The sequence below is a fragment of the Silene latifolia genome, chromosome 1 (assembly GCF_048544455.1).
Source record: "Silene latifolia isolate original U9 population chromosome 1, ASM4854445v1, whole genome shotgun sequence".
NCBI lineage: Eukaryota > Viridiplantae > Streptophyta > Magnoliopsida > Caryophyllales > Caryophyllaceae > Silene > Silene latifolia.
In genome coordinates, this window is record NC_133526.1 from 71,666,615 (window position 1) to 71,693,448 (window position 26,834).

Sequence of the window (26,834 nt, forward strand, 5' to 3'; positions counted from 1 at the left end):
ATACAATAAAAGCTAAGATGAACTCGCAAATTCGAGCCATACACGAAACTGATGTCGATACAGGCTATTATAATGATCTACGCTTGCATCATGTACCCAACAAGGGGCTAATGGAGGCATAGGTGACAAGGGGCGTACCCGGAGCCGCAAATAGTGGTTTCCCGCATGTAATACCCATAAGACACCATATGGGGTACGTACCTGGGGGCTCGTAAAGGCAAATAAGTAAAACTACCATTCCAATGTCGCTGACCTTCTCGATCGTCAAATGCAGAAATACAACATATCACCCAATTGTACATCGTAGCATAACCATATAGATCGAAACCGTCCATCCAATTACCCGAGCCACACGGTATCTGATCCATAAATGTAATTCTAGCTACCTCCGCATCAAATCTCGCTGGGCCATAGATATGATCACGGTAATCGGGACTACGAATTTCCCTAAGTAAATCTGTTCTAGCCATCGTGAAATGAGATTGGTCACCCCGAACAAAGATGTGAGATAACTCGAAAACCACAATGACCGTCTCCGTAAGGATTAAACCATGCTTCTACATACTCGTGAAAAAATGAAGGCAGGAAGTCACGATAAGGAAAATACCTCAAATCACCAATGGTGTAGTCGACCTCAAGAGGTGCGCAATACGTTGTGCCGAAACTCCCCGTAGTCGTGGTAGCAGTGGTAGACGGTGTACCGGGGCCCGTTTGAGTGGACCGGGGGGTTCTATACGGAGTAAAACGAACCGACGGAGTAGAACGGGGAGTAGACGACGGAGTTACAGGAACCGTCGGAGTAGAACGGGGGGTACTAGACGGAGTACGTTGGGAAGACGGAGTACCTACTCGAACACGAACCCGTGCATGCTCAACGGCGGACGGATCTCTACGAGTTCCCCTACTCGGACGTCCTCTAGGGTTCTCGTTCACCCGAGGCTCGTTTACATCCTCCTGTTCCGGATGTATCTGAGAGTAAAGGGCATCGAACATGGATGATCTCATACTCGGATCTGCATTCCGAATTTCATCGAACAACTCCTCCAATCGATCATCGTCACAAGTCGGCATTGCCTCCGAACCATCGAACTCCAACTTCCTCCAAAATGCATGTAACACATCAACAGGGACCCGAGATCCGTTTCTAGCAATGCGATGTAGTGAACAAGCACATAACAAACCAAGTGTAGTAGCCTTTACACAACCGCAATCGATCGTCAAGGCATCTTCCATCATCTTGGCACCTCTTTCGAATTCTTTACGCAATTCAGAGATGGCATTCTTTGATATTTTTAAAGAAAGTCTGGAAAATAATCGCTGAATCCCCGTCAACCGCCTCGATCTAGATAACTCCAACGAGTGTCGGATCTCAACATGTTGCGTTTCCATCAAAGAATGAAACCGAATCCGATGCTATCAATCGCCGCCAAGCGCTATTCACCATCTCTTCAAATTCGCATGAGCCGACTCAACCCGGGATGTAGAAGTATTCCCAAAATGAGTTATCTTGTTCGTTCTATACTTGGCCCATTTTTCCAAGTGCGGGAACCATTGCCTCTCAATATAAGCCGCCACTCCCGCCCATTCCTCGCCAATTTGCCCCACGCAACATTAAACTTTTCTTCGGTCTCCGCCTTGACAACCGCAGTAAACAAGGTAAAAGTTACGTGCTTAGCCCAATTATCCTGTTTCGTGATATCAAGTGCTTTCGTCTCCACGTTAGAATATATATGCCAAAGACATAGCAAGTGAGACGAACTGAAAAACAATGGGAATCGCGTTCAACAAACCACCCTCGCAATCGAATAATAGCAATAGGTTGAACGGCATCATTGAGCAGGGCCTTCAGTTTCCGTAGTACCCACAGATATTTCTCCTCGGACTCATGCGTCACAAGAGCATACGCGATGACAAAGCTCTTCCCGACGGGTGTGACTCCAACCATCTCAACAAGCGGAAGACGGTATTCATTTGTCTTGTACGTGGAATCGATCAGTACCACATAATAGTATGATCGAAACATCTTAACGGCTTCTGGATGAGCCATGAACACGTGGGTTAGCTCATCGGTCTCATGATCGCGACCCAATAATGAACGTACTTATCTTTGAACCGCAAGTGCTAACATCTCACAGCCGGTTTCTCCCTTCTCTTTCCTCGGCCCTTACTTTCTGAGAACGGTTGTAGATTTGTCGCCGATTAGGTCTTGACTTTTCCGGATTCCGCTGATGCAAACCCGCACTAATAATTGCCGGCCTAACGTGAGCTCTAACTTGGGCATCGATATAAGCCAACTCCTCGTCATCAAACTTTGCAAAGTATCTGTCGCCGTCACAATACAACGTTAAACCATGATTATGAAACCCGGATCTCATCACAAGCCGCCACTTATTCTCTTCTAATTCAACAACTTTCATTGAAAATTTGCAATTGCACCACGCGGTAGCGTGTTACCCTCATTAAAGAATCGGCATCCTTATTTACGGGACCTTTTCCACCCATCCGACAAACAAAATAACGTTGTCTCAAATTCGTGTTACGACCAACTTTCTTGTTGCTTGCTTTTTTATACCAAACCCGAGTCGGAGCCCGATCTCATATGCCCAATTAAACGCTTCAATACTAGATGCAAAAAATCTGGTTGTCGTAAAATGATCTGAGTAATCAATACCGTCTCCATCGTTAATCACCCGCGCACGCATTTCAATAAATTAGTTATTAATTAATTATTTGCTTCGGAAAGAGTCGGAGTAAATAAAAAATATTAATGAAAAAAATGAGTCAGAAATATTAATGAAAAAAATATAATATAAAGACGGTCGTTAATTATTTGAAATGTCGGAAAAAATAAAAAATTAAAATAATATAATACAAAGACGAGACTATTCGTTAATTATTTGAATTGTCGGAAAAAATTAAAAATTAAAATAATATAATACAAAGACGGGAATTAATTATTTTAATTGTTTTATACAAAAGGAGGAAAAAAAAAAAAAAAAAAAAAACACGATGGGCCTTGACGAAAGAAATTTTCGTCCAAAACCAGTGCCCTGACGAAAAATTCTTTCGTCTGTTGCCCATGTTGACGAAAAGAATTTTTCGTCCAAGACTGTGTCCGGACGAAAATTCTCTTCGTCCGTGCCCGGCTTCGTGTAATTTTTTTTTTTTTTTTTTTTTTTTTTTTTTTTTTTTTTAATTGCTTTTTCAAATAAATCCGTCACAAATTCTATCATAATTCCGTCTACATTCATGGCATCTATCCTAATTCGGGATTCAAACGATAATAAAACATAAATTTTTAACAAAACTAAATCGTAAACTAACCTCGTTACTAGCTTCATTGTTGGAATCGTTGTTAAAATCGTTCCCGTTCATGTTGTTAATTACAAAACCCGACTTTTTTTTTTGTTTGAAATATTTTAGTGAGACGGTGACTTGTGTTTTAGTGAGACGGAAATTGCATTTGTGTTTTGAGACGGAAATTGCATTTTGGTGAGACGGATATGGAGTTATGATATGGAGGACAAACTTGAAAATTTACGTTAATTGTCGACGATATTTAGTAATTTGTCGACGACGTATAGCAGGACCCTTCTAAAAAGCCCAACCAAACAAAATTGTTCTCCGTAGCCCACACACACACTATCTCCAGTCTCCATTAACAAAAGCTTAGCTAATTCGAAAGCTTAGCTAATTCGATGATGAATCGTGAACAAATTGCAACGATCTCATTTTCGCAAACCACCATTTTCTAAGAGGAAGGTCAACTCAACCAAATCAAACATACACATAGATCACTCAGTAAATCTCAATCTCAACAAAAATGTCGTCCATGGATCCGACCAAGACGACGCTCGGCAAGATGTTAATGGAGGATATCACGCCTGTTGTTATGCTCCTTTCTACTCCTCTTGTTGAACAATCCTGTCGAAAAAATGGCTTCTCTTTTCTTCATTTGCTTTCACCTTTCTCCGCTTTCAATAACATCGACGGTATCTATTCTTTTCATTTTTCTACTGTATTGCGGATTTCGTTGATTTTGCCTTCTTGGAGATACTTTATGTTGCCTGATTTAGCTCAATTGATTTGCAATTTGTACTGTGATTACTGATTTCTAGTCGTTGTCGTAGAAATGTTGATTAAGAGGCCTGAGATTCGTGTTAGTTTGGGAGTTGGGACCAAGAGCGCTTGTTGAATTATTCTTTTTTGAGTGACTGTGTTGATGGTTCAACAGCTGAATTGCATAATTTTAGTTGGAATTGCCGTTTAAATTTTTCTAAAATGTGTTTTCTGGAGAAGGATTGTATTGCCTTTTTTTTGTCAAGTATTCAATGGACTCGCAATGTAGGGGAGTGTGCAATTTCTAATGTAGTTCGTATTCGTTTGGTAGTGTGCAATTTCAATGTAGAGGAGTGTGCAATTTCTAAGGATTGTATAGCCTGCTAGAAATCTAATCATCCAACTAGATTTATAAAAACATCCAAGCATGCTCGTGCCACATAGCGGTAAGCTCTTGGATTTGCGGTCATTGTTAGGAGAGCAATGGGGGAAAAGTAAAAAAAGAAAAGTAGGAGGCGATGGTGGTGCTTATAGAGGAAGAAGATGAAGATAGAATAATGGCAACCCCCTTAAGTGAGTAATAGTTACAAACCTTCCCTCGGTATTGTATTATCCTTATATGGGAACAATAATTCTCCCTATTAGTCCTTCATCCTCCCTTCACCACTCCTTATCTTCCCTCAATCACCTTTATTTATTTTATTTCCCTTTTATTTATTTTTTCATGTCGACAAATAAATAAGATTAATAACAATTAGAGACATCAAGGGGGTGACGGCTATGTACAGAAGTATATCATAGAGATGACATCCATTCACAAAAAAAAACGTCATAGAGGTGACATCTCCATACAAAAAGACACCCTAGGTGTGATATTATCTACAAAAAGAAGAAAAGACTAGTTTCGATTTAGGTGAAGCATATTTCTCCAAATATACAATAACCTCAAAACATGAAATATGAACTCTTGATATGGAGAGGCAACATCATCAAAAATACAATGACGGTTATCTTATCAGCCCCTTGGCCCTTGTTGCAAAATCTTAACAGAGGAAAGTAACTCCAAATTTTCTAGAACAAGGGTTCCTCCTAATCATTGAGAAACCTAAAGAACATTATATTCCAATGATGACGGTTGTTTTCCCATAAAACAACATTCTCAACAATGGCTTATTTTTTAGGAAATAGGGCATTTTAACGCGCCAAAATAAAACTCTTGCACCATCTGTCACTTGAAAGGTTAAATAGGACTGAAAAAAATCTCAAACCTGACTCCACAAATGATGCTCATGACACTCTTACAACTGTTACAAGCTGAAATTGGGTCACAGACTGTATAATCTCATCAGGAGCATGTTTAGCATCGACCTCATTATGAATTATGCTCATTTTACTAAGATTGTGTAACATTGACCTTTTTCTACTTAGTACACTATTACACGATTACATAGCTCGTACTTTTTAGTAAAAAATGGTTGTCGGACCAGACATTTTGGTGTTCGTGTTCGTGTTATTGATTTTTGGTTCTTAAACCTTAAATAAACGATACTATGTGGTTTGCATGAATTGTTCAGTGCCTGTGCGGACAGCAAGCGATCAACCTTACAGGATTCAAAAGTTTAAGTTACGACTATTCTACCCTTCTGACATTCGAAGGCTAGATTTTGAGGTATATTCTGATTCTGGCCTATGTTGGCTTTGAATTACTTTCTGTGGGAGGTGTCCCTTCATTAATAGTTAATTTCATACCATGCATGTTTGCCTTTTTTTTTGTTATGAGCTTTACAATGTAATGAAGATCATGTTTCTATAGTAGACTATAGTTACTTATAGCTTACTCAATGGACATGTAATTATATGGAAATTATAAATTGTAAATAGTATTACTCCTAGTCATGTAACGAGGTTCATGTAAGTTATCTTGTGTAATTGTAAGGCGTCCAGCTTTATGCGACTACTTTAAGTCAACTCAATTACAATTTACTAAATGTCAGTCAGCTCCCTTTTCATTTTTTGTATGTCACAAGGTCTCTATTATGTACAACGTATCGCACTGCAATTGTGATCATATGTTACCAAACATGCACTTAATGTTTCAGAGGTGAGTTTACTTTTTTATCCGATATGCAAAATTTCGGCAATTTTTGGCATCCTTTTTTATCTTTACCAAACACCTCGATTGGATCCTTTCATATCCAATACGCAATTTTGGTTTTGGAGACAGTAGTTTTCCTTCTTTCCCAGAATAGTTTACAGGCCAACGAATGTGGTCGGAATTCAGGATATGGCTGCACATTTCTCCATCTAAATAGCTTGCTAGGATGTGGTTTAGGTATTTTGAGCCTTTTTAGTCTCAATTTAAGGTTAATTGAGAGTTGTCACTCGTCACTCGTCACTTGTCACTTGTCACTTGTCAGATGTACGTAAGTTTTCTGTTTCTGAAAGTGATGTTGTTCAACTAGGCAGCAAAAGAGCAGTTGAACAAAGTTGTTACTGAAGCTGGAAACAAGGAGGAACAGGAAACTTGTTCGGATCTACATGACCATGAAAATACGTCGACATGTGAGTCCTGCTTTTCTTAGAATATAGTGCTTCATCATAATTTCCTACAGCAAAATCAAATCTTGCCGTATGAAGAAAAGGGGGAGGGGGGGATTATTGTTGAAAAGGAGGCTTAATGACAGCTCAAAATTTCAGTCTGTTCAGATATCTACAATATTTCATATCTGTGATTGAATTGATTGACCGTAGTTTTGTGGGTGTTGTAGAAACCTTAACATTGGTGATGAGTGATGACTGTATTTGAACAACAGCTATTGAAAACTAATAAACTTGGTACAATTATTGCAGCTTTAAAGTCAGAGGCATTGCCATCATGGTTCCAGCTGTTTAATGAAGAGCTTATACGTGCCTCTTCTTTTTCTGAACACGAAGCTTTTGATCATCCTGTTACTTGTGAGCTTCTTATCGACTTCTGGTCCTAGGCAGATAGCCTTATGTTGGTTAAATTCCTGTTTAGGCAGTGATAATGATTCAAAAGATAAAAATGCAAGTAAAGTATATCCTGTAACTTCTCTTCAAAATTGTGCAGGTCTTTTGGTTGTTTCCTCAAAGGATGAAGCTCCCATAAATAAATTTGTTGACCTTTTCAACACAAACAAGTTACCCTCTCTTCTGAATGAAGGTGTGATGGATCCAAAAATTCTCAAGCACTATGTGGTACTACATGATAATCAAGATGGTCCTCCCGATAAGTAAGTGCTTTTGGCCTTTTGGTGGATTTCCATGAAACTGCTACATGGATGCCTCTGTTTTCATGTTCAGTTTACAAAGACACTAGTGCACACGTGACACGACTTTGCAAATTGTTGCTATTTTACATCTGTGGAGTTTAAATCTGAGGAAATGTTGGTAGAACTAGAACTTCTCTATGCGTACCTCATATATGAGAAAGCTATTCATTTGACGTTGATGTTCAGGCATTCGTGGAGGAGGGGTGAGAGCTAGTGAAGTCTTACCATCGAATATATTTTGTTCTCAATATTTTAAAATACCTGGGAAATTTTATCCAGCTCCCGGCTTCTAGCTGTTAAGTTGTCCGAATAAGTTTTTTTATTGACTATAGAGAGCCTGTTATTTTGATGACGTCTCCCCCAGTGAGAGGCCTGTACTTTAGAATAGCTCATACAATGACTTTTTCTTTGGTGAGCTTCTGTCCTGTCAATGGTTTTTGTAATGAAGAGATCTGGATGATGACTAGTTATGTTCTCTTATCCATTTCAGAGCATCTAAGATTTTGATGGAGATGAGAAATACATTTGGCTCAAACGACTGCCAAATTCTATGTATCAATTCTTCAAAGGATGTGTCAGTTGAAGGTGAAGCTAATCCATGGGCTTCTTTTGTAAGTGTAAAATTAGCAGTTCACCTTTTACATCATCTTGCACATTGCTTCTTTTAGTAGTGATGTTTTGTTTGAGGGTTCTTAATTATTTTTATTATCATGTCATAAAACTCACATTAGCACATTTCACTCGGGCATTTCAGTGATGTTGGGGGACGTTTTGCAGGCACAGCCAATTTGGTTAAGATATTTAACGAATGGCTGAAATGCTGTGCTAATAAATTAAACTAATGTTTAAGGGTAATGTGAGTTGTTAGAGCTTTTGAACCTTAGTTTTTAATTTTTATAGCCAATTGTTAGTCTGAAGCAGCATTCGTGGAAAAACGTTAAGTGAGCCGTAACACTGAGCAAACCAAATTCATTTTGTCCAAGAGAGACTTTAGGAAGAGAGATAATCGGTGAGGCACGAATCAAGTGGTGGAAGCTACAAGGGGAAAACCAACAAGCGTTTTTGGATAAGGTTGGAAGTAGCGATATTTGGTCGGATTGCAAGGAGAAAGATATTGATGCAACGTGGGATAAATTGGAGCATGTTGTAAAGGATTTGGCGAGGGAGGTGTTAGGGGAATCTAAAGGGAATAGACCATCAAGTAAGGACACATCTTGGTGGAACGATGAGGTGAGACAAGCGATAAAGACAAAACGTGAATGTTACAAGGTTTTGGGGAAATGCATGAGTGATGAGAACTTTGAAAAGTACAAGGAGGCTAGACGAGCAGCTAAAAAGGCAGTACGAGATGCGAGGGCAAAAGTTAACCAAGAAGTGTATGCCACGTTGGACACGAGAGAAGGATATTTATAAACTGGCTCGCATAAGAGACCGAAAGACGAGAGATATTGGGAGAGTTAGGTGTGTGAAAGATATGGACGACAAGGTTCTTGTTCAGGATAACGAAATAAAGGCAAGATGGAGTTCTTACTTTGATACTTTATTCAATGGACATCAGGAGCAAGGTTTTGGGGATGTAGAAGTAACACCAAGCATGGCTAATCGGGAATTTGTGCGTAGAATACAAAAGAGTGAAGTTAGAAAGGCGTTAAGGAAGATGGGGTCAAAGAAAGCAGAGGGACCTGATGGTATACCCATAGAAGTTTGGAGGTGCTTCGGGGAGAAAGGGATCGAATGGGTAACCATGCTCTTCAACAAGATTTGGAGGAGCAACAAGATGCCATCAGCTTGGAGGAGAAGCACTCTTGTCCCTTTGTACAAGAACAAAGGTGATGTTCAAGAGTGTTCCAACTATCGGGGAATTAAACTTATGAGTCATACGATGAAGTTATGGGAGCGGATAATCGAGCAAAGGCTTAGGAGATGTGTCGACATCTCGGATAACCAATTTGGATTTATGCCCGGGAGATCGACTATGGATGCGATTTTTATCATGAGACAGTTGATGGAGTATCGGGACAAGAAGAAGGACTTGCATATGGTTTTTATTGACTTGGAAAAGGCATATGATAGGGTACCAAGAGAAGTACTTTGGTGGGCTTTGGCGAGAAAGGGTGTGTCTCAAAAATATATTGACCTCATAAAGGACATGTATGAGGGGGCTAGTGCAAGTGTTCGCACTAATGTTGGGAGAACAGAAGAATTTCCCATTACCATCGGTGCATCAAGGTTCTGCACTTAGTCCTTTTCTCTTTGCTATAGTTATGGATGAGTTGACAAGGGATATTCAGGACGACATCCCTTGGTGTATGATGTTTGCCGATTATATTGTGTTGATTGATGAGACGAAAGAGGGGGTGGAGAGAAAGTTGGAATTGTGGAGGCAGACTTTGGAGACTCGTGGGTTTAGGCTGAGCAGGAGTAAGACTGAGTATTTGAGGTGTCAGTTCACTAAGGTGGCGGGGTTGAGATCGACAGATGCGGGGAGTATTATTTTCGATGGGAATGTGGTTGAGGGATCAGTTTTCTTCAGATATCTAGGATCTATTATTCAAAAAGATGGGGAGTTAGACGGAGATGTGACTCACTGAATTAAAGCGGGATGGTTGAAATGGAAGAGTGCTTCAGGGTTTTTATGCGACAAAGATATGCCTCAAAGATTAAAGGGAAAATTTTATCGCACGGCAATTAGGTCTGCCTTACTTTACGGTTCCGAGTGTTGGGTCGTGAAACATTGTCACATTCAAAGGATGAGTGTGGTGGAGTTGCGTATGTTAAGGTGGATGTGCGGACATACAAGGAAAGATCGATTAAGGAATGAGGTGATTAGGGAAAAGGTAAAAGTGGCGCCAATAGAGGACAAGATGATGGAAAACCGACTAAGATGGTTTGGCCGTGTGAGAAGGAGACCTATGGACGCACCAGTTAGGAGGCTGGAGACTTGGAGAACAGAAAAGGTCCCTAGAGGTAGAGGAAGACCGAGACAGACATGGTTGAGAGTGATAGAGCACGATATGAGATTTCTGGGGCTTGAGGAGAGTATGGTGACGGAGAGGGCACAATGGAGGGAAAGGATACATGTGGATTTTTAGTATTTGATGTTTTTCTGACATATTTAGTGTTTTTATTTAATTTAAAAAAATTAAATTATTTGTTCTTCTCTCCTTTATTACACTTTTTTACCAACCACTTTCTTATATATTTTACTTGGTTTACTTTTAAGGCATTCTGGATCCTTAATTCTATTTCGGTTTTCAAAATCGTTTTAATCTTTTCTCTCGATTTAAACCTTAAGTTTTTATAAAAGAAACCCGAAATTCGATTTTAAAACTTGTAAGTTTAACTTGACTTTGCATTTCATTTTCGCTCTCCCTTTGTTTTTCATTTTCCCTTTCCTATTCGCATTTTGAGGTGTGCGTTCACCCATGGAAGGTTCTAAAGGATGATTCATGTCAGCTGACCCCAAATCATTTTGGGATTAAGGCTCTGATGTTGTTGTTGTTGTTGTTGTTGTTGTTGTTGTTGTTGTTGTTGTTGTTGTTGTTGTTGTTGTTGTTGTTGTTGTTGTTGTTGTTGTTGTTGTTGTTGTTGTTGTTGTTGTTGTTGTTGTTGTTGTTGTTGTTGTTGTTGTTGTTGTTGTTGTTGTTGTTGTTGTTGTTGTTGTTGTTGTTGTTGTTGTTGTTGTTGTTGTTGTTGTTGTTGTTGTTGTTGTTGTTGTTGTTGTTGTTGTTGTTGTTGTTGTTGTTGTTGTTGTTGTTGTTGTTGTTGTTGTTGTTGTTGTTGTTGTTGTTGTTGTTGTTGTTGTTGTTGTTGTTGTTGTTGTTGTTGTTGTTGTTGTTGTTGTTGTTGTTGTTGTTGTTGTTGTTGTTGTTGTTGTTGTTGTTGTTGTTGTTGTTGTTGTTGTTGTTGTTGTTGTTGTTGTTGTTGTTGTTGTTGTTGTTGTTGTTGTTGTTGTTGTTGTTGTTGTTGTTGTTGTTGTTGTTGTTGTTGTTGTTGTTGTTGTTGTTGTTGTTGTTGTTGTTGTTGTTGTTGTTGTTGTTGTTGTTGTTGTTGTTGTTGTTGTTGTTGTTGTTGTTGTTGTTGTTGTTGTTGTTGTTGTTGTTGTTGTTGTTGTTGTTGTTGTTGTTGTTGTTGTTGTTGTTGTTGTTGTTGTTGTTGTTGTTGTTGTTGTTGTTGTTGTTGTTGTTGTTGTTGTTGTTGTTGTTGTTGTTGTTGTTGTTGTTGTTGTTGTTGTTGTTGTTGTTGTTGTTGTTGTTGTTGTTGTTGTTGTTGTTGTTGTTGTTGTTGTTGTTGTTGTTGTTGTTGTTGTTGTTGTTGTTGTTGTTGTTGTTGTTGTTGTTGTTGTTGTTGTTGTTGTTGTTGTTGTTGTTGTTGTTGTTGTTGTTGTTGTTGTTGTTGTTGTTGTTGTTGTTGTTGTTGTTGTTGTTGTTGTTGTTGTTGTTGTTGTTGTTGTTGTTGTTGTTGTTGTTGTTGTTGTTGTTGTTGTTGTTGTTGTTGTTGTTGTTGTTGTTGTTGTTGTTGTTGTTGTTGTTGTTGTTGTTGTTGTTGTTGTTGTTGTTGTTGTTGTTGTTGTTGTTGTTGTTGTTGTTGTTGTTGTTGTTGTTGTTGTTGTTGTTGTTGTTGTTGTTGTTGTTGTTGTTGTTGTTGTTGTTGTTGTTGTTGTTGTTGTTGTTGTTGTTGTTGTTGTTGTTGTTGTTGTTGTTGTTGTTGTTGTTGTTGTTGTTGTTGTTGTTGTTGTTGTTGTTGTTGTTGTTGTTGTTGTTGTTGTTGTTGTTGTTGTTGTTGTTGTTGTTGTTGTTGTTGTTGTTGTTGTTGTTGTTGTTGTCGTCGTCTATTTCTTCAATAAATCTGTTTCATTCTTTACATTGTTCTGAATACCAATGAAGTATGAAACCTTTTTTTTCCTGCAAAATGGCAAAAATTAGAAAACTAATTTTTCCTTACGAATTAATTAGTTTACAAATGCATATTTTTTCCTCTTTTTCTCCATAGACCCTGCATTAACAGTATGACTTCTTTTATACACGTCCAAAGACAAACTTTCAGGAGTTATTGTTCATTAGTTGTTGGATATATTCGCAACAGTGTAGCATTCTATGCGATAGATGCGCATTGTTGATATTGATTATTAAAACAAGCCAAAATCTTAGTCAAGACAAACACAGGTGAACTGGTTAGCGGTCCAGCTCAACTTAGCTGGTGGCATCTTGCTTGTTAGTTAGGTATCCGACTATCATTAATTTTGGCAATTGCTAATGGTCTGGAGTGGTCACGAGGAAAGGATCGTTTGTGAGCCAAGTCAGAGTATGTTGAATTGAATGGATATTAGATCTTGGTTAAATACTGCTTAAGAACATTTTTTTATGGCATTATTTCATCAAAATAGCAAGTGTTGTCTTCTTGAAAACAGATGGAATACTAGGGCGGTTTTCTTGTGAGGTTTGTGACGCATACTTTCCCCTAGATTCTTCTTAGTGTTTGTTTGTTTAAAAGGTGTATTTTTTTGGAAAATCATAGCGAAATAACTTGGTGTTTAAACAAGCTAAAATGTTCACTCACTCCTATTTTCTGAATATTTCCTTAATTCTCGTTTATTTTCTGAGTTGCAGAAATCAGACGATTCATTCAAGGACAATTTGGGTTGTTTTCTTAACACTGATGATATTGATGAGGTGATGTTGTAGTCTCTCTGGCCCATCATTCATACATATTTTGTTAAAGATGTAACTATGTCTTTTGAACGTATTTTTCCAAATCTGAGCAGATAAAGGTCCTTATGCAAGATTTAACGACAAAACACATAATTCCACACATGGAGCAAAAAATACGAGCACTAAATCAGCAGGTGTTCAGTTAATTAACTTTCTTGTTCCTTCTAGTTTCTTTTGATCTCCATGAGTCAATGTTTACTTAGTATCATGTGTTTAACACTAGTTTTCTCGTATGTTGTGCTTTTCACTACTTTGCTTAGGTTTCCGCTACAAGGAAAGGTTTTAGGAATCAAATAAAAAATTTGTGGTGGAGAAAAGGGAAGGAAGATATACCAGATACTCCAGATGGTCCAGTGTATGAAAATGCTTTGTATGCATCGAATTTGCTGATCCATTATTTTTTATAGTTAAAATATTCCTGTCTTTTTGAAGGTATACATTTAGCTCCATTGAATCTCAAATTAGAGTGTTGGGCGATTATGCCTTCATGCTACGGGACTATGAGCTTGCGTTGTCAAACTACCGGCTTATCTCTACAGATTACAAGCTTGACAAAGCCTGGAAACGCTATGCTGGTGTACAGGTAACAGCATACCCTTTTCTAACACCACTGTTGTCTATATGTTCATTGTGACTGCCAGTAATCTGGTTATGGGCCTATGGCACCCAATCTCTTTTACATGCTCCTTGCTTACTGCTTTATTCTACTAGAGGCCCTGTTCGTCAGAAACTTTTCTTTCCCTTCTTGTCCTCAACCACACTTTGGTTGTGATGTGACTTGCTCATTCCAGGAAATGATGGCATTGGCATACTTCATGTCGGATCAAGCCAGAAAGGAAGCAGAATACTGCATGGAGAGTGCATTCATTACATACTTGGTACGTCATTAAGCAAGCTCTTCTGAGCTATCAAGATGGTTTTGTTGGTGTCTGAAAGTAGTATAACATTTATAACCAACTATCTGATGAATCTTTCTACGGCAGAAACTTGGGCCCAGCGGTAAGCAAAATGCCATTCGCTGTGGGCTTTGGTGGGCTGAAATGTTGAAAGCCAGAGATCAGCATAAGGAAGCAGCCAATGTTTACTTCCGTGTTTCTGGTGAGGTAGTATCTCTTTCTTTCACCAGCTTGCTTCTGTCTTTTTTTCAGTGTACTAAACACCTGCCAACTTCCTCAGGAACCACTGCAGTCAGCAGTGTTGCTTGAGCAAGCGTCATATTGCTACTTAACGTCAGAGCCACCGATGTTACGGAAGTATGGATTTCATCTTGTTCTTTCAGGTGATTCCTACAAAAAGTGTGACCAGGTACCTCCTAAAGGCTGAGACAATGTTTCATATTTGTATCCTCCAGACAAATCCTCTTTTAATGTATAAGCTGATGTGTCAGATGAAGCATGCAATCCGGGCATATAAAACTGCTCTTTCTGTATTCAAGGGGACTCACTGGGGTTTAATTAGAGATCACATACATTTCCAACTGGGAAAGTAAGTTGAATACAATACATGTTAGTTCTGATGGATTGGTACTGCTCGTGTTTTAATTAATTGGATGTCATCTTCATATTTCATTTGATGGTCAGGTGGTTTGCCTTGCTTGGATTTTTTGATGTGGCTATTCAGCACATGGTAGAAGTTCTGGACTGTACTCATCAATCTAAGGCAGCGCAAGAAATATTTCTTGGGGATTTTCTTGAGCTTGTTCAGGTAGCTCATGTTACTGAAGTATATTGCTTAATACTAACTTTTAACATTAGCATATAAGTAGATATTTCGGACCGCAGACAAGATAGCCATATCCTTATAATAGAATTTGTGGAGATTCTCCAGTTTTGGTCTAGTAATGCCTATAACTCCTTCCTTTTGGCTGTCAATGTACTACCTTGTATTTGGGATTAAAGTCAGCAACGCTTGGCAGTCATTTTCTAGCTTTTATGACACTATTTTTCGTTGTTTCAGAAAACAGGAAAAACATTCGAAGTTTGTAGACTTAATTTGCCTGTTGTAAAGCTTCCTTCGATTAGAGTTGTTTTTGAAGATCATCGTACATATGCTTCTCCTACAGCTGTGAGTTTGCAAACCTTCATATGTTTATTAAATATTCTGCTTCAATTCAAATGCCCTGTTTCATATCAGTTTTCTCCTGCTCTATGGCGGTGGGATTGATGTGCTCTCTCTTTCTCAATCATAGGTAAGCGTAAAAGAGAGCCTTTGGAGGTCTTTGGAAGAAGACATGGTTTCACCATTATCAACTGCCAAGACTAACTGGTTGGAGTTACATACAAAGCTTGTTTCAAAGAAGTACAAAGAGTCCAATATATGTGTTGCTGGAGGTATGAGACTTTAGCTGTAACTTATTTGTGTATTTGTTCTGTTTCTACTGCATTCAAGATACCTATAATGATTTTTAATACATGTCAGTTATAGACTTAATATTGATGTAGAAATGGCTGAGATTGTGAAGAACAACATTTCTTTCGTAAAACTATTTAATTTAGGAACAAATGGTTGAAGAACACATGTACATCTGTGCGAGATCTAGTCAAAAGATGTCAAAAGATTGTTGGTTCATTTCTTAAATGTGAAGATTTACTTCTATAGGAAACTTGCATAGGAAGAGGAAGGGATATGTGGTCACATGTGGATTTATAATACTTTTTAAAGCAGAAAAATGTTTTTCATGGTGATGGTTTTGGATTGTGTCATTGTGCTTCCTGCCCAGCCCTTAACTTAGTTAGATGGACTTGCTCTATTAGAATTTCTGGCTTTTGAGTCTTGAAGGCTTGAAGCTGTTTAGTTTTCTTTTCCCTTGCCTGAGTCATGAGTTGTACGGAATACTATTTTACGTTGATGCATGAGGTATGTTTTTCTCTATGAAGTATTGAAGTGCATTTCTTTCCAAGTAAATGGAACGGGATATGTGCAACCTTGTCACAGAAATAGTACCGACTTTTTTCAATGTGCTCTGTTTGCTGCTAAAAAAGTTATATACTTGCTCAGTATAACTGAAGACATTATCTTACATTCATGGTTACATTCATATCAATAGAGAGGCTTTTGTTTGTTTGTTTGATAGAGACTTGGGAAGTAATTTGAGAGCTGACTGTGAGCCTAAAAGATGTTTTTATCGATTGACACATTTGAATAAAAAAGTAAACCAACAATAATCTCACCACATTGTGGTCTTGTTATCCAACAAACTGTTCATTTACTGTCAGTTCGTATCTGCCAGTCTAAGATTAACGATGCTAGGCTGTCTTTATTTTCTCTTCAAAACTTTTTTCTTTGTCGTATTTATTATCGGTGAATGTTTGTTGGAGTATAATTTTAGAAGTGGTACAATCAGGGAGGGGGTATATAAGTGATTACCTTGGTTGGAGTTTGGAAATAGTTTTGACTTATTTAGTAGTTGGATCAACGACACAAAGGATGACTGTTTCTGCTATTTGGATCTATTATACAAAAGAATGGAAGTCCGATAAAGATGTAGCTTTTAGAATTAAAACATGTTGGTAGAAGTGGAAGAGTGGTACTTGCTTTCTTTGTGATCCTATTCTATCTTCCCTCGTAGATCAAAGGAAAATTTCTACTGCACAACAAAAGGTTCGCATAGCACCGCACCTATATGTCAAAGAGTGCTTCATAAAATGAATTCCGGGGAAGAGTAACATGCTATGTTAGTTGTGTGGTGATACAAGAAAGGATTGGTTAGTAAATGAGATAATTAATAAGATAGTAGGTGTTTATTGGAGATTAAATACGGTAGAGATTAGACCGGATAAGATTCGTGAAGAGTGGGGAGGTGATGAGATTGTGAGTGGTAAAATAAGATCTAGTATATTTAGATGAAGGCGGTTGAGATTCGAGAGTGGTGTGTATGTATCCCTGGTTTTATGGTCAAGTTGAGAGAGAAAATTTTGTAATTTATGGCTTGAGATTATATCTTATCCTATTTGATATTTTTTACTTTCCTCTTATTCTGAAAGCTTACCTTTTGCTTCTTTTCGTTGTTCTCTTTTGCAAGGTCTTCTCTAATGATTCTTCAGAAATTTTCAGATTTATTTCTTCTTTGTTTATCTACTTTTTAGCCAATTTCATTAAGATTATCTGAAAAAGATTATATGCACATATTTCATTAAGATTATCTGAAAACTAATCTGATCTCGAGCCCGCCAGGCTCGGCTCGAAGCTCGTCAAGCCTAAAAAATTGAAGCTCGAGCTCGGCTCGAGTTCGAATCGAGCTCATTTTGTCATTGTATTATTTTCACTATCTCCCCTTTTAAACCTAACTAAATATAGATATTTTCTTACAAAAATAAGATTATAATATACAAAAAAATTATAAATGATAATATACTTATAAAATGCCTAAATAACATATAAAAATAAAATTAATATTACAACATACAAATTTTTACAAAAAAAAAAAATTAATCGAGCCCAAACGAGCTTCCGAGCCGGGCCTTGCTGAGCTGGGGCTCGGCTCAAATTTAGCCAAGCTCGGTTTGACCGAACATAAGCCAAGCTTGGTTTGACGGAGCACAAGCCAAGCTTTGACCGAGCCGGCTCAGATCATTTACAGCCCTAGTTGCACGTTACACATTAGACCTCGTTCCTTAGATTTTTCCCTTGTGTTTTCTATCCTACTTTTACCTTTTCACTTCTCTACTCCCGTCAACTACTTGTTCTTATTTTTTCCTTTTTTCTTTCTTTTTTTTTTAATATATTTGCATTTTACGATGATGGTTTATGATAGCTAACTCAACCATTTTGGAACTATGGCTTTGTTGTTGATGATGTTGTAATTATAACCAATAGGGAGGACACACATGTGAATTTGGGAGAGGACTACAGAATACAGCCCCTTGATCTGTTTTAAATATCTAGAAATTATATGCGATCTACAGAGTAGTAAATTGCATGATATCGTATGTGGTCAAGTCCCAACTCCCAAGGGCCAAGGGTAAAGGACCATCAGCTGATGGGTTGCATGTTCATGGCTTGGTAGTTGCAAAAAACTTTTTTTTTTTTTTTTTTTTTGTTTTGCGTAGAGATTGCATATTTGATGTTTTTCCTACACATCCAATTAGTTATTGAAATTCTGCCTTTCGAGCTCAGTTATCTGGGTCCGCCCATGTACTCCTCTTTTCTTTCTGTGCAGACCATTACTAGTAGGGGTTTGCTACATGAAATGTAATTTCTTGTTTTAAGTTTTTTTTTTTTTCTTGCAGAAGCAGTTAAGGTTGATATAGGGTTTAAAAACCCTCTACATATCCCAATTGTAGTTTCCAATGTTTCACTGATATGCAAGTACTTCAAGACGAGAGAAGAAATGGAAAAGGGTATGAAAATAGTATTCTTCCGCTGTTGTATATTTTCCTGGGCGTCCTTGCTTTCTTCTCTATGGATGACTTATCTCGATTGTTTTTCAAGTCACTATAGATGAACTCGGGTCTTCCTCTGAGTTGCAAAATGATGAGCATCTTAGGGAACTAATTGTTGGATGGTAAGGCTGTATGCCCCTGCTAAATACTGTTATTATTTATTTTCCTAGTGATCAACATTAATCACGTGTATCTTTCTTGATGTTGGTCCATGGTTTCAGTGAAGGAAATGCGGATGGGTTTCCATTTACATTTTCGGAAGCGGGCTTTACTCTCAATGGTGGTGAAACACTAGTTGTAAGTTCTACTTTATAGCAGTAGTAGCCATGGTTGGAGGACCAAATTTTGTTTACTTGACTTTCTAAACCTTTTTTTACTAAAATCACTGTAATTTATCATGCTTTACAGGAATGCCCATTTTTGAGTTGATTTGACATTCTTTACAGTTTACACTTTGTTTTTTCACTTATCTGTATACTATCATTATTATTTTTTAGTTATTACTATCAATTGATATTTTTGTTCAGGTTTTTATAAACAGAAAAAGGAGTTTTTCTTTCTTGGTGACTTCTACACCTATAAGTTTAGATAGGCTTTTTATCATGTTCCCCTTCCCTTGTCTCTCTTTCCTTTTTCTCTCATTGTATTCTCTTAGGTGTGCAACCTGTCAGTGACGGTTATAAAGGTTGATTTATGTTAGTCGACCCCAAATCATTCTCGGATTAAGGCTCTGATGTTGTCGTTGTTTGCTGTCAGATTGTGCAGTTTTGTAGTTCTCTTAATATTTGCAAGTTTTTAGTTTTTATGCTATCAACTTTTCACTCGTCAATTCCTTCTATGTTTTCAGGTACAGCTGACCGTTACTCCCCGAGTAGAAGGGATGCTGAAACTGGTTGGAGTTCGGTGGAAATTATCAGGTTCTGTGGTTGGTTTTCAGATTTTTCAGTCTGAACAAGTAAAGAAAAATATTGTTAAACGAAAGAAACCCAAGCAATCGTATGCAGATGAGCTGAAGTTCTTTGTCATAAAGGTTCTCAAATTGTCTCCTAGGTCTTCACTTTATGTCTTATCATGCTTATCATTATGCTAAAATGTTTTCTGGATCGTAGTCTGTTCCAAGGCTCGAAGGCACAATTCACCACCTGCCTAGAAAATCTTATCTTGGGGAGTTGCTTTGTCTTTCTCTGGAATTGAGAAACCAATCTGAATTGCCAGTGAAGGTATGTATATAACCTTCAGATATCTATGTGACTATATCCTATACAAGTGGTATGGGTTCAGTTTCACAAACGCTATTTCAAGTGGTAGTACATAAGATGCCCTTTCTTTTTTATTGACTTTTTGTCTTACAATTTTCCTCTCCAAAATCTTTGATGATAGAGAATGGAAGCTAATCATTTTCTTTAACCTGAAGACTTTCCTAATTTATTGGAGGAAAGTGTCTTTACATGTGTGATGTGTGCAAATGCTTTTTCTTTTTATAGTTTTCAACTTGTTTAAGAGATTACATTATTCTGATTTGGTTAAGTTACGGAAAATGCTGTAGGTCAATTATTGTTAAATTATTATCATAAGCTATGTTGTAATTCCCTGCGGTTCAACTGCTGTCCTCTTTTTCATGTTTGTTCTTTATTTGCTTGTATTTGACTGTCCTGTTGCCCAACATAACTCCCAAAATTTGCGTAACTGATCTCAAATACCTTTGATTTTACTTCCACAATCTTTAATGTGCATAAACGTCAAGGTCGTCAGTTAGGAAAATCACTTTCTAACAGCATGCTTTATGGAATTTACTCGAGACATTGGGTCATTTACCAGGTAAGGTTGGGTACATCCAACATCTGTTGCCTTTAAGGCATTGGGTAGTGATTTTTACGCTTTTACCCAGGAAGTATTGCTTAATTATTTTATAAACACGCGTTCATAACCGTTTTCTGTGACTGGCATCCATGGCACTTTTTGGCCTTCATGGTGAAACCAATAAAAGAATGATATGCACCCTTCCAAGTACTAATATTTTGAAGGTTCTTTCATGGATATGGACTTAGTTATATGCATTTGTTTCTGCATCTATAGCAACTTATCTGAGATTTCACTTGCAGAATCTGAAAGTACAGATCAACCATCCCAGATTTCTTACTTTAGGAAGTCCTGAGACCTTGAACATGGACTTTCCTGCTTGTCTTCGGACAGAAAAACATGCTGAGGCTGCTCTGGGTGATTTATCGTCTTCATTTTTCCAATTCCCCGAGGTCTGTAGTAGAAGTTCATTTTTGGCAGTGGTACTTGTTCATACAATCTGTTTTCGCTATGAGGCTTATTACTTGTCCATCTATCTGTGGTTGTTTTCCAGGAACTGATTATTAATGGTGAGGATCCAGTTTTGTGGCCCATATGGTTTCGAGCTGCTTCTCCAGGAACTATCTCATTGCAAATATCATTTTTTTATGAGATGGCAGATGTATCTGGATTCATGAGATATCGTACCCTTCGTATGTGTCACAATCTTGAGGTAGACAACTGTCTATTGTGTGCTGAAATCTGTTACTGTGTTTTCTTTTACACTCTCCATCCCATTTATATTGTCCCGTTACACTTCATGATCAAATGATGTCAAGTTGGACCAAATTTGACTCACAAATGCAGTTACAACTTTTTCAAAATATAATTGTTTTTTATTAATCATAAGATTACTACTTTTTTTTATTATAACTCTGCATATATTTGGAGATATTAATGGTCTAATTGGGCATTGGTTGACCACAAAATTCAATGGTTGAATATTTTCTCACAAATTACAGTTATAAATTTCAAATATAATTGTTGTGATAAATCAAAAATTACATTTTTTACATTGATAACTCTGTATATTTGGAGAAATTAGCGGTCTAATTGACAATGGTTGACCCATGGTTACCGAATTCGCTATGAATACGTCCTTACCAATTCACCATTTGCTTTTATAGAATGTGGGTGTTATATGTATTTTCAGTAAGCAACATGATAGAATTCGCTTTTAACAATTCGCGATTCATAGGGCACCGAGCGAATTCGGTAACCTTGGGTTGACCACCAAAGTCAAGTAGGGACATTAAATTTTCTTTTGCCTATCCCACAACTCTGAACAGTGGAAAGAGCTTAATTGTTTTGTATATGCAGTTAGTCCATCAGCTCCCTTTATGGGAGAGTAAGAAGATTGATCTATTTACTCTAGAAAAAAAGATGATTTATCTATAGTCTATACCTTTGTCATCAAAATCTAAGAAATTGCTATTTTTGAATCTGTTAGCTTGAGAGTGGATACACTGGATCACATCATATTATATTGAATTTTCTCCTGGATCTCTTAGTTATGGCCCAGTAACACCTTTTCTATCCCATTTTCTAAAACTCCAAATCTTTTCATTTTTTTCAGAACCTAGGCCTTTTAATGGACTTCTGTTCTCATAAACTAATTTTCCCTACTTTATTTATCCATACCAAACTCCTCTCTTCACATACTTTCCTCCCTCTCAAACTTTTATCCAAGATCCCCTATTAAACCTAAATCAAAAATCTGAAAAGGTTTTTTAATTTGTGAGGAATTTCCAGGGAGATACTTTTCAAACAAAGGACAATTTCAGACAATTATTAGAGGAATGGGCTAATTAGTTCTCAAGTCGTTTCAACCATTATACTTTATTATGTCTAAATATTGTACGTTTCTGTTTACAGGTAGCTTATTTCAATCGGTGACATGTGTTCTCAGTTTTGTACATTCTAATTTAATAATCTTATATGTAATACTTGTTGACTGAGGTGTTACTTACTTATGAATGGAATTGAAAGCTATTAGTCTCTATTGAATAGATTCAACTTTGCTGGAGTCCATCCTCAGCATCCATCTCCTGCATTGGTGAGTTAGTTATGGTGAGAAAAGAAACGAAGTGCAGAGGAGAAGAGAGTGTGCCCAGAAATGTGAAGGAAACTAAATTAAACAATGACGTATATTATTAAAAAAAAAAAAGACAGAAAAATGAGAGCTTGAAGAAGAATAATGTACTTCGTCAATAGTCTATAAGTTCCAATGGCTTGAAATTAATGAAGATAGGTTAGAAAGATGGAACTTTATGACAATTGGGGGAAGGTAGAACTGGGATAAATTTTACAATAGAGGGGTATAATTGATAACTCACAAAATAGTTTTTTTTTTGGGACCAGAATTGAATATTGGCTTAGGTTTTGGTATTGAAATTTGTAAAGTGAGTTTTGAAGGAAAAAGGTATAAAAAAACTAGAAAAGGTGGATGTTGTAAAGAACTGGTATAGCAAATGTAGTCAATAAATTCTCGTGGCCAAGTTTTTGCCTTTTACTGCTCTTATTTCCACTTGCGTTTTCCGTATCAAGTATTGTGGCAATATAGTCTATTTCTTAGATATGAGATATCACTGGTTTACTGCAAAAGTGAAATTTATTGGTAACTATTTTTCTTTTGTATCGAAAAGGATTTGATCATGCAGATGTTTTTTATTTACTAGGTCCTACCATCATTGGATGTGTCTTTCAAAATCTGTCATTGCCCTTCAAGATTACGGGAATTCCTTGTTCACATGGATGTTGTAAATAAAGCTAGCTCTCAAAGTTTTGAGATTCATCAATTGTCATGCCTAGGGGAGCAGTGGGATATTACAATGCTCCAACCAGCGAACATCCCATCACCAATAATGGCAGGCCAATCATTATCATGCTTTTTCAGGCTACAGGTCAGTAGCAGATTATGTTTTTTTAAATCAATGAATTTCTTAAGCTTCTGAGTCTCTGAAATCTAATGGTCAGAATGGCTAGAAAGCACAATTATGTTTTTCCAAGTATTCCTTTTCGACTGATGTTTCTTTAATCGTCAGAATGGCCAGAAAGCAAAATTATCGGAAGATGAGGCTACTTCCCATGTTACCCAAGGAAAGCATGTGTTGTTAGGAGCTCAAGTTGACAATGAAGATTTGTTTAATGTATCTAGTTCACCTATCAGTGATTTCCATCACCATGAGAGATTGCATGAAGGAACAACCGAACAGGTCAAACTTTACTTTTTTGTTACATATAAAATGTCCATTTCAAATTTGAGCGAGTATTTAGGGGTTTTGGAAAGTTGGATGTCACACTTGTACCACATTTGAGTTTTGACTTGACGGCAATACTTCTTTGTGATGGTTTAGTGGTGGTGTTGTGTTGCAGTAGTGGTTACCTATTCAACTATTTATTTGCCTGACATGTTGAGACTCCTCATGTGCAGCTTCACAGCTGTGCTATGTCACTTGTGGCTGTCTGTAATGTTTTTAAATATTTTATTTCCGGCACCTTCTATGTCTGATGTTTTTTCTCAGAAACCGGTTCTAGATTGGTGTGGGGATGATAAGTACTTTGACAATGTAATACATTTGACATGGTTTCTTTCTTTTGTCACGAGCAGAGATGTTCAGAAACTGTCGACTTCATATTGATATCTTATCCACATAAAGCTGATACCAGCACCGATACTGCTGACCGTTCTCGTATTTTTACTCATCATGCATGTCAATGCAGGTAAGATGCTGATCGTTTTTAGTGACTCTATTTGCATCTTTCAATCTTTCGTTGTCAATCCATGGTTTACTAACCAACCTCTCTATTTTCTCGGTAGTGTTGCGAACAACGGTCCTCTTTATTGGTTGATGAGCGGGCCCCGTACAATTCACCATGATTTCACCAACTCATTCTGTGAAATAAGTTTGAGGCTTAGCATCTACAACTCTCTAGATTCTGCAGTTTTTGTACGCATGAATACTAATGATTCTGGTCCTATCACAAGCCAATCAAGTAATAATTCAAGTGGAGCCGCTTCAGAAAATCAAGTTGGATGGCATGATGTGTCCCTGGCTACAGATACAAAGATCAATTCCGATGCCTTAGCACCCATTCAAGTTGGGCGGAAATGGGTTCCAGAGAGCGTCTCCCCATTCATCTGGTCTGGGTCAAGTGCGACCAAGTTGAAGCTAGAACCATTATCCACAATAGAAATTCCTATCCAGATCTGTGTATTCACTCCAGGGACCTATGATTTGTCGAATTACCAGCTGCTGTGGGAGTTGTCGCAATCAGATAATGGCCTTCTTACCGGGGATTTGAGACAGTCTTCTGGGACATATCCCGGTCAATCTTTTTTCCTCACTGTCTTGCAGTCTACTTAAATGATGCGGTGTCACTGTGTGTCGGGCAATAGACATTGGATCACCAAATCAGGTTGTCTTGTTGGCTTGTAATTCATTCCTCATTGTAATAATCTCTACTCTGTATTTGGGAATTATTGAGAATGATGTTAGCTGGCAAGTCTCCAGAGTAAATTTTTGTTCGAATGTAAAATTACAGATGAACCTTCTTCTACTTGGTTTTTTCTAATTGCTATTTTATGGAGTAATTTCTTTTAGGAAGCTCTCTTTGGTCAAGTTGTTCCAAGTTGAGATGATCTTGAAGTCTTCAAAATTGCCTTGAGAATCAACACCCAAATTGTGGTCGTTTTTTTTGGACAGCTGGAAAAATAATACTCGTTCCTAACTTTGATTAGGGATGGCAATTGTGGCCCAAACCGAACCGAACCCGAATCGAACCGAAGGAGAAAATTCGATCCAAACCCACCTTTTAAAAATCCATAATCGATCCACTACTTAAAAATAGAGGTGGCAAACGGGTCAATCAGATCAGTTTCGGTTCGGGTTCTTTCGGATCGGGTTATTTCGGTTTATTTTGTTTTTCGATTTCAGTTCGGTTCAACTCAGGTTTGATTCAGTTTTCACTTTTAATCGGTTGTAGATATTTTGGATCGGTTCAGGTTCGAGTTGGGTCAATATCGGTGCAAATAAAGTTCGAGTCGGGTTAATATCAGAGCAGATGAGATTCGAGTCAGGTTATAATCGGATCAGATGTAAAAGGATTAAGTCTTTATTCAAAATATTGGATACAATACGAATAATTTTTTTAAAAATAGTAATAAATAATGTTTTTTTTGTATAACTACGATATAATATTAATTCATTGACGTCAAATGGGTGACACTCATGTACAAAAAGACACCCTAGATGTGACGTCTAGGTACATTCGGGTCATTTCGGATTTCAATGTTGGGTTTTTGTCATCAATTTACGGGTTGAAATCGGTTCCGGTATATATCGGTTCGGATTAAAATAATTCAGGTTGAAACAGTTCAGGTTCATTCGATTTTGGGTCTATTTCGGATATTACATATTCGGTTCGATTTCGAATCAATTCAGGTCGATTCAGGTTTCGGGGTGAAGTTCAGTTATATCTTTCGGGTGTATGGTCAGGTGTCGATTCAGGTATTTTCGATCGGTTTTTCGGGTTCGGTATACTTTTGCCAGGTCTACTTAAAAACCCATATCCAAATCTACTATTGGAAAACCCGAACCCTATGCAAACCCGATCCATTCATATCCGAACCCGATCCAATCAAATATTTTTCAAATTAAGCTCAAAATTTTAATTTTTTCATATAAGATAACTAGATTTCGTGCCCGTACGTTGCACGGGTTGGTTCACCTCTAATTGCTATGGAATTTTTTGGGCGAACACTCATTCGATGTTTTGATCCCCCCTCTCAATCATGTGATACCGTTAAAAGAAAATTCAGTATAAATAAAAAATAATTGAGTTGTTTTGTTTTATTCGTATTACTTAACTCGTCTTAAGCTCTAGACGGATATATCCGTTTTAAATAAAAATTTGTGCCAAACGACATACCTACATCAAGCAACTAACTTGTGATTAGAGCTGGCAAGTCTGACCCGACCCGAGTGACCCGACCCGAACCCGAGCAAACCCAACCCGACCCGACCCGAAAATATTGTGACCCGAAACCGACCCGACCCGACCCGATGACAACCTGTAACCCGACACGACCCGATTACCAGTGACCCGAACCCGACCCAGACCCGACCCGATATTGACCCGACCCGATACTGACCCGATTAAATTGATGATCTGATAATTATTAAGCTTAATTTTGATCAAAATGAAAGTAATTTTGTGTTTAGATTGATATATTTGACTTAGTAATGGATTAATTAAACCAAATAATAGGTTAAAAACTAAATTTAATGGTAAACAATTATAGTAATGCGATTAAGTTATCGGACCCGATAATGACCCGACCCAAACCCGACCCGACCTGATACATCATTTGACCCGAAATGACCCGACCCGATAACGACTCGAATCCGACCCGACTCGACCCGAAAGGGTATGCTGACCCGATATGACCCGAACCCGATATGACCCGACCCGACGTGACCCGACCCAAACCCGACCCGACTGACCCGATTGCCACCTCTACTTGTGATACCAAATAGTGATTGAATACA

The 26,834-nt window shown here is 37.7% G+C and overlaps 2 protein-coding genes across 5 annotated transcripts; one reads left to right on the top strand and one right to left on the bottom strand.

Annotated features, from left to right (window-relative positions):
* Positions 1-486: 486 nt before the first annotated feature.
* Positions 487-2,047, bottom strand: LOC141648686 (uncharacterized). The gene is made up of 2 exons (XM_074457411.1): positions 1,760-2,047; positions 487-1,281 (listed from the first exon to the last, which is right to left on the bottom strand). Exons 1-2 carry the CDS (start codon positions 2,045-2,047, stop codon positions 487-489), a joined length of 1,083 nt encoding a protein of 360 aa, XP_074313512.1.
* A 1,572-nt stretch (positions 2,048-3,619) lies between these two features.
* Positions 3,620-24,890, top strand: LOC141606378 (uncharacterized). Of its 4 annotated transcripts, none has more exons than XM_074425489.1 (28): positions 3,620-3,992; positions 5,634-5,728; positions 6,522-6,621; positions 6,910-7,014; positions 7,151-7,313; positions 7,843-7,963; positions 12,962-13,024; positions 13,117-13,197; positions 13,324-13,418; positions 13,496-13,646; positions 13,855-13,941; positions 14,047-14,166; positions 14,240-14,368; positions 14,451-14,548; positions 14,644-14,767; positions 15,020-15,127; positions 15,252-15,393; positions 18,292-18,402; positions 18,503-18,566; positions 18,666-18,741; positions 19,292-19,474; positions 19,554-19,664; positions 20,547-20,696; positions 20,798-20,956; positions 22,962-23,186; positions 23,328-23,498; positions 23,894-24,006; positions 24,104-24,890. In XM_074425489.1, exons 1-28 carry the CDS (start codon positions 3,824-3,826, stop codon positions 24,648-24,650), a joined length of 3,861 nt encoding a protein of 1,286 aa, XP_074281590.1. In that variant the 5' UTR covers positions 3,620-3,823; the 3' UTR covers positions 24,651-24,890. The 4 variants fall into 4 exon arrangements, with proteins under 4 accessions (XP_074281590.1, XP_074281583.1, XP_074281598.1 ...); XM_074425482.1 differs by having other exon boundaries at positions 3,627-3,992; positions 18,494-18,566; XM_074425497.1 differs by having other exon boundaries at positions 3,627-3,992; positions 6,526-6,621; positions 18,494-18,566.
* Positions 24,891-26,834: the final 1,944 nt, after the last annotated feature.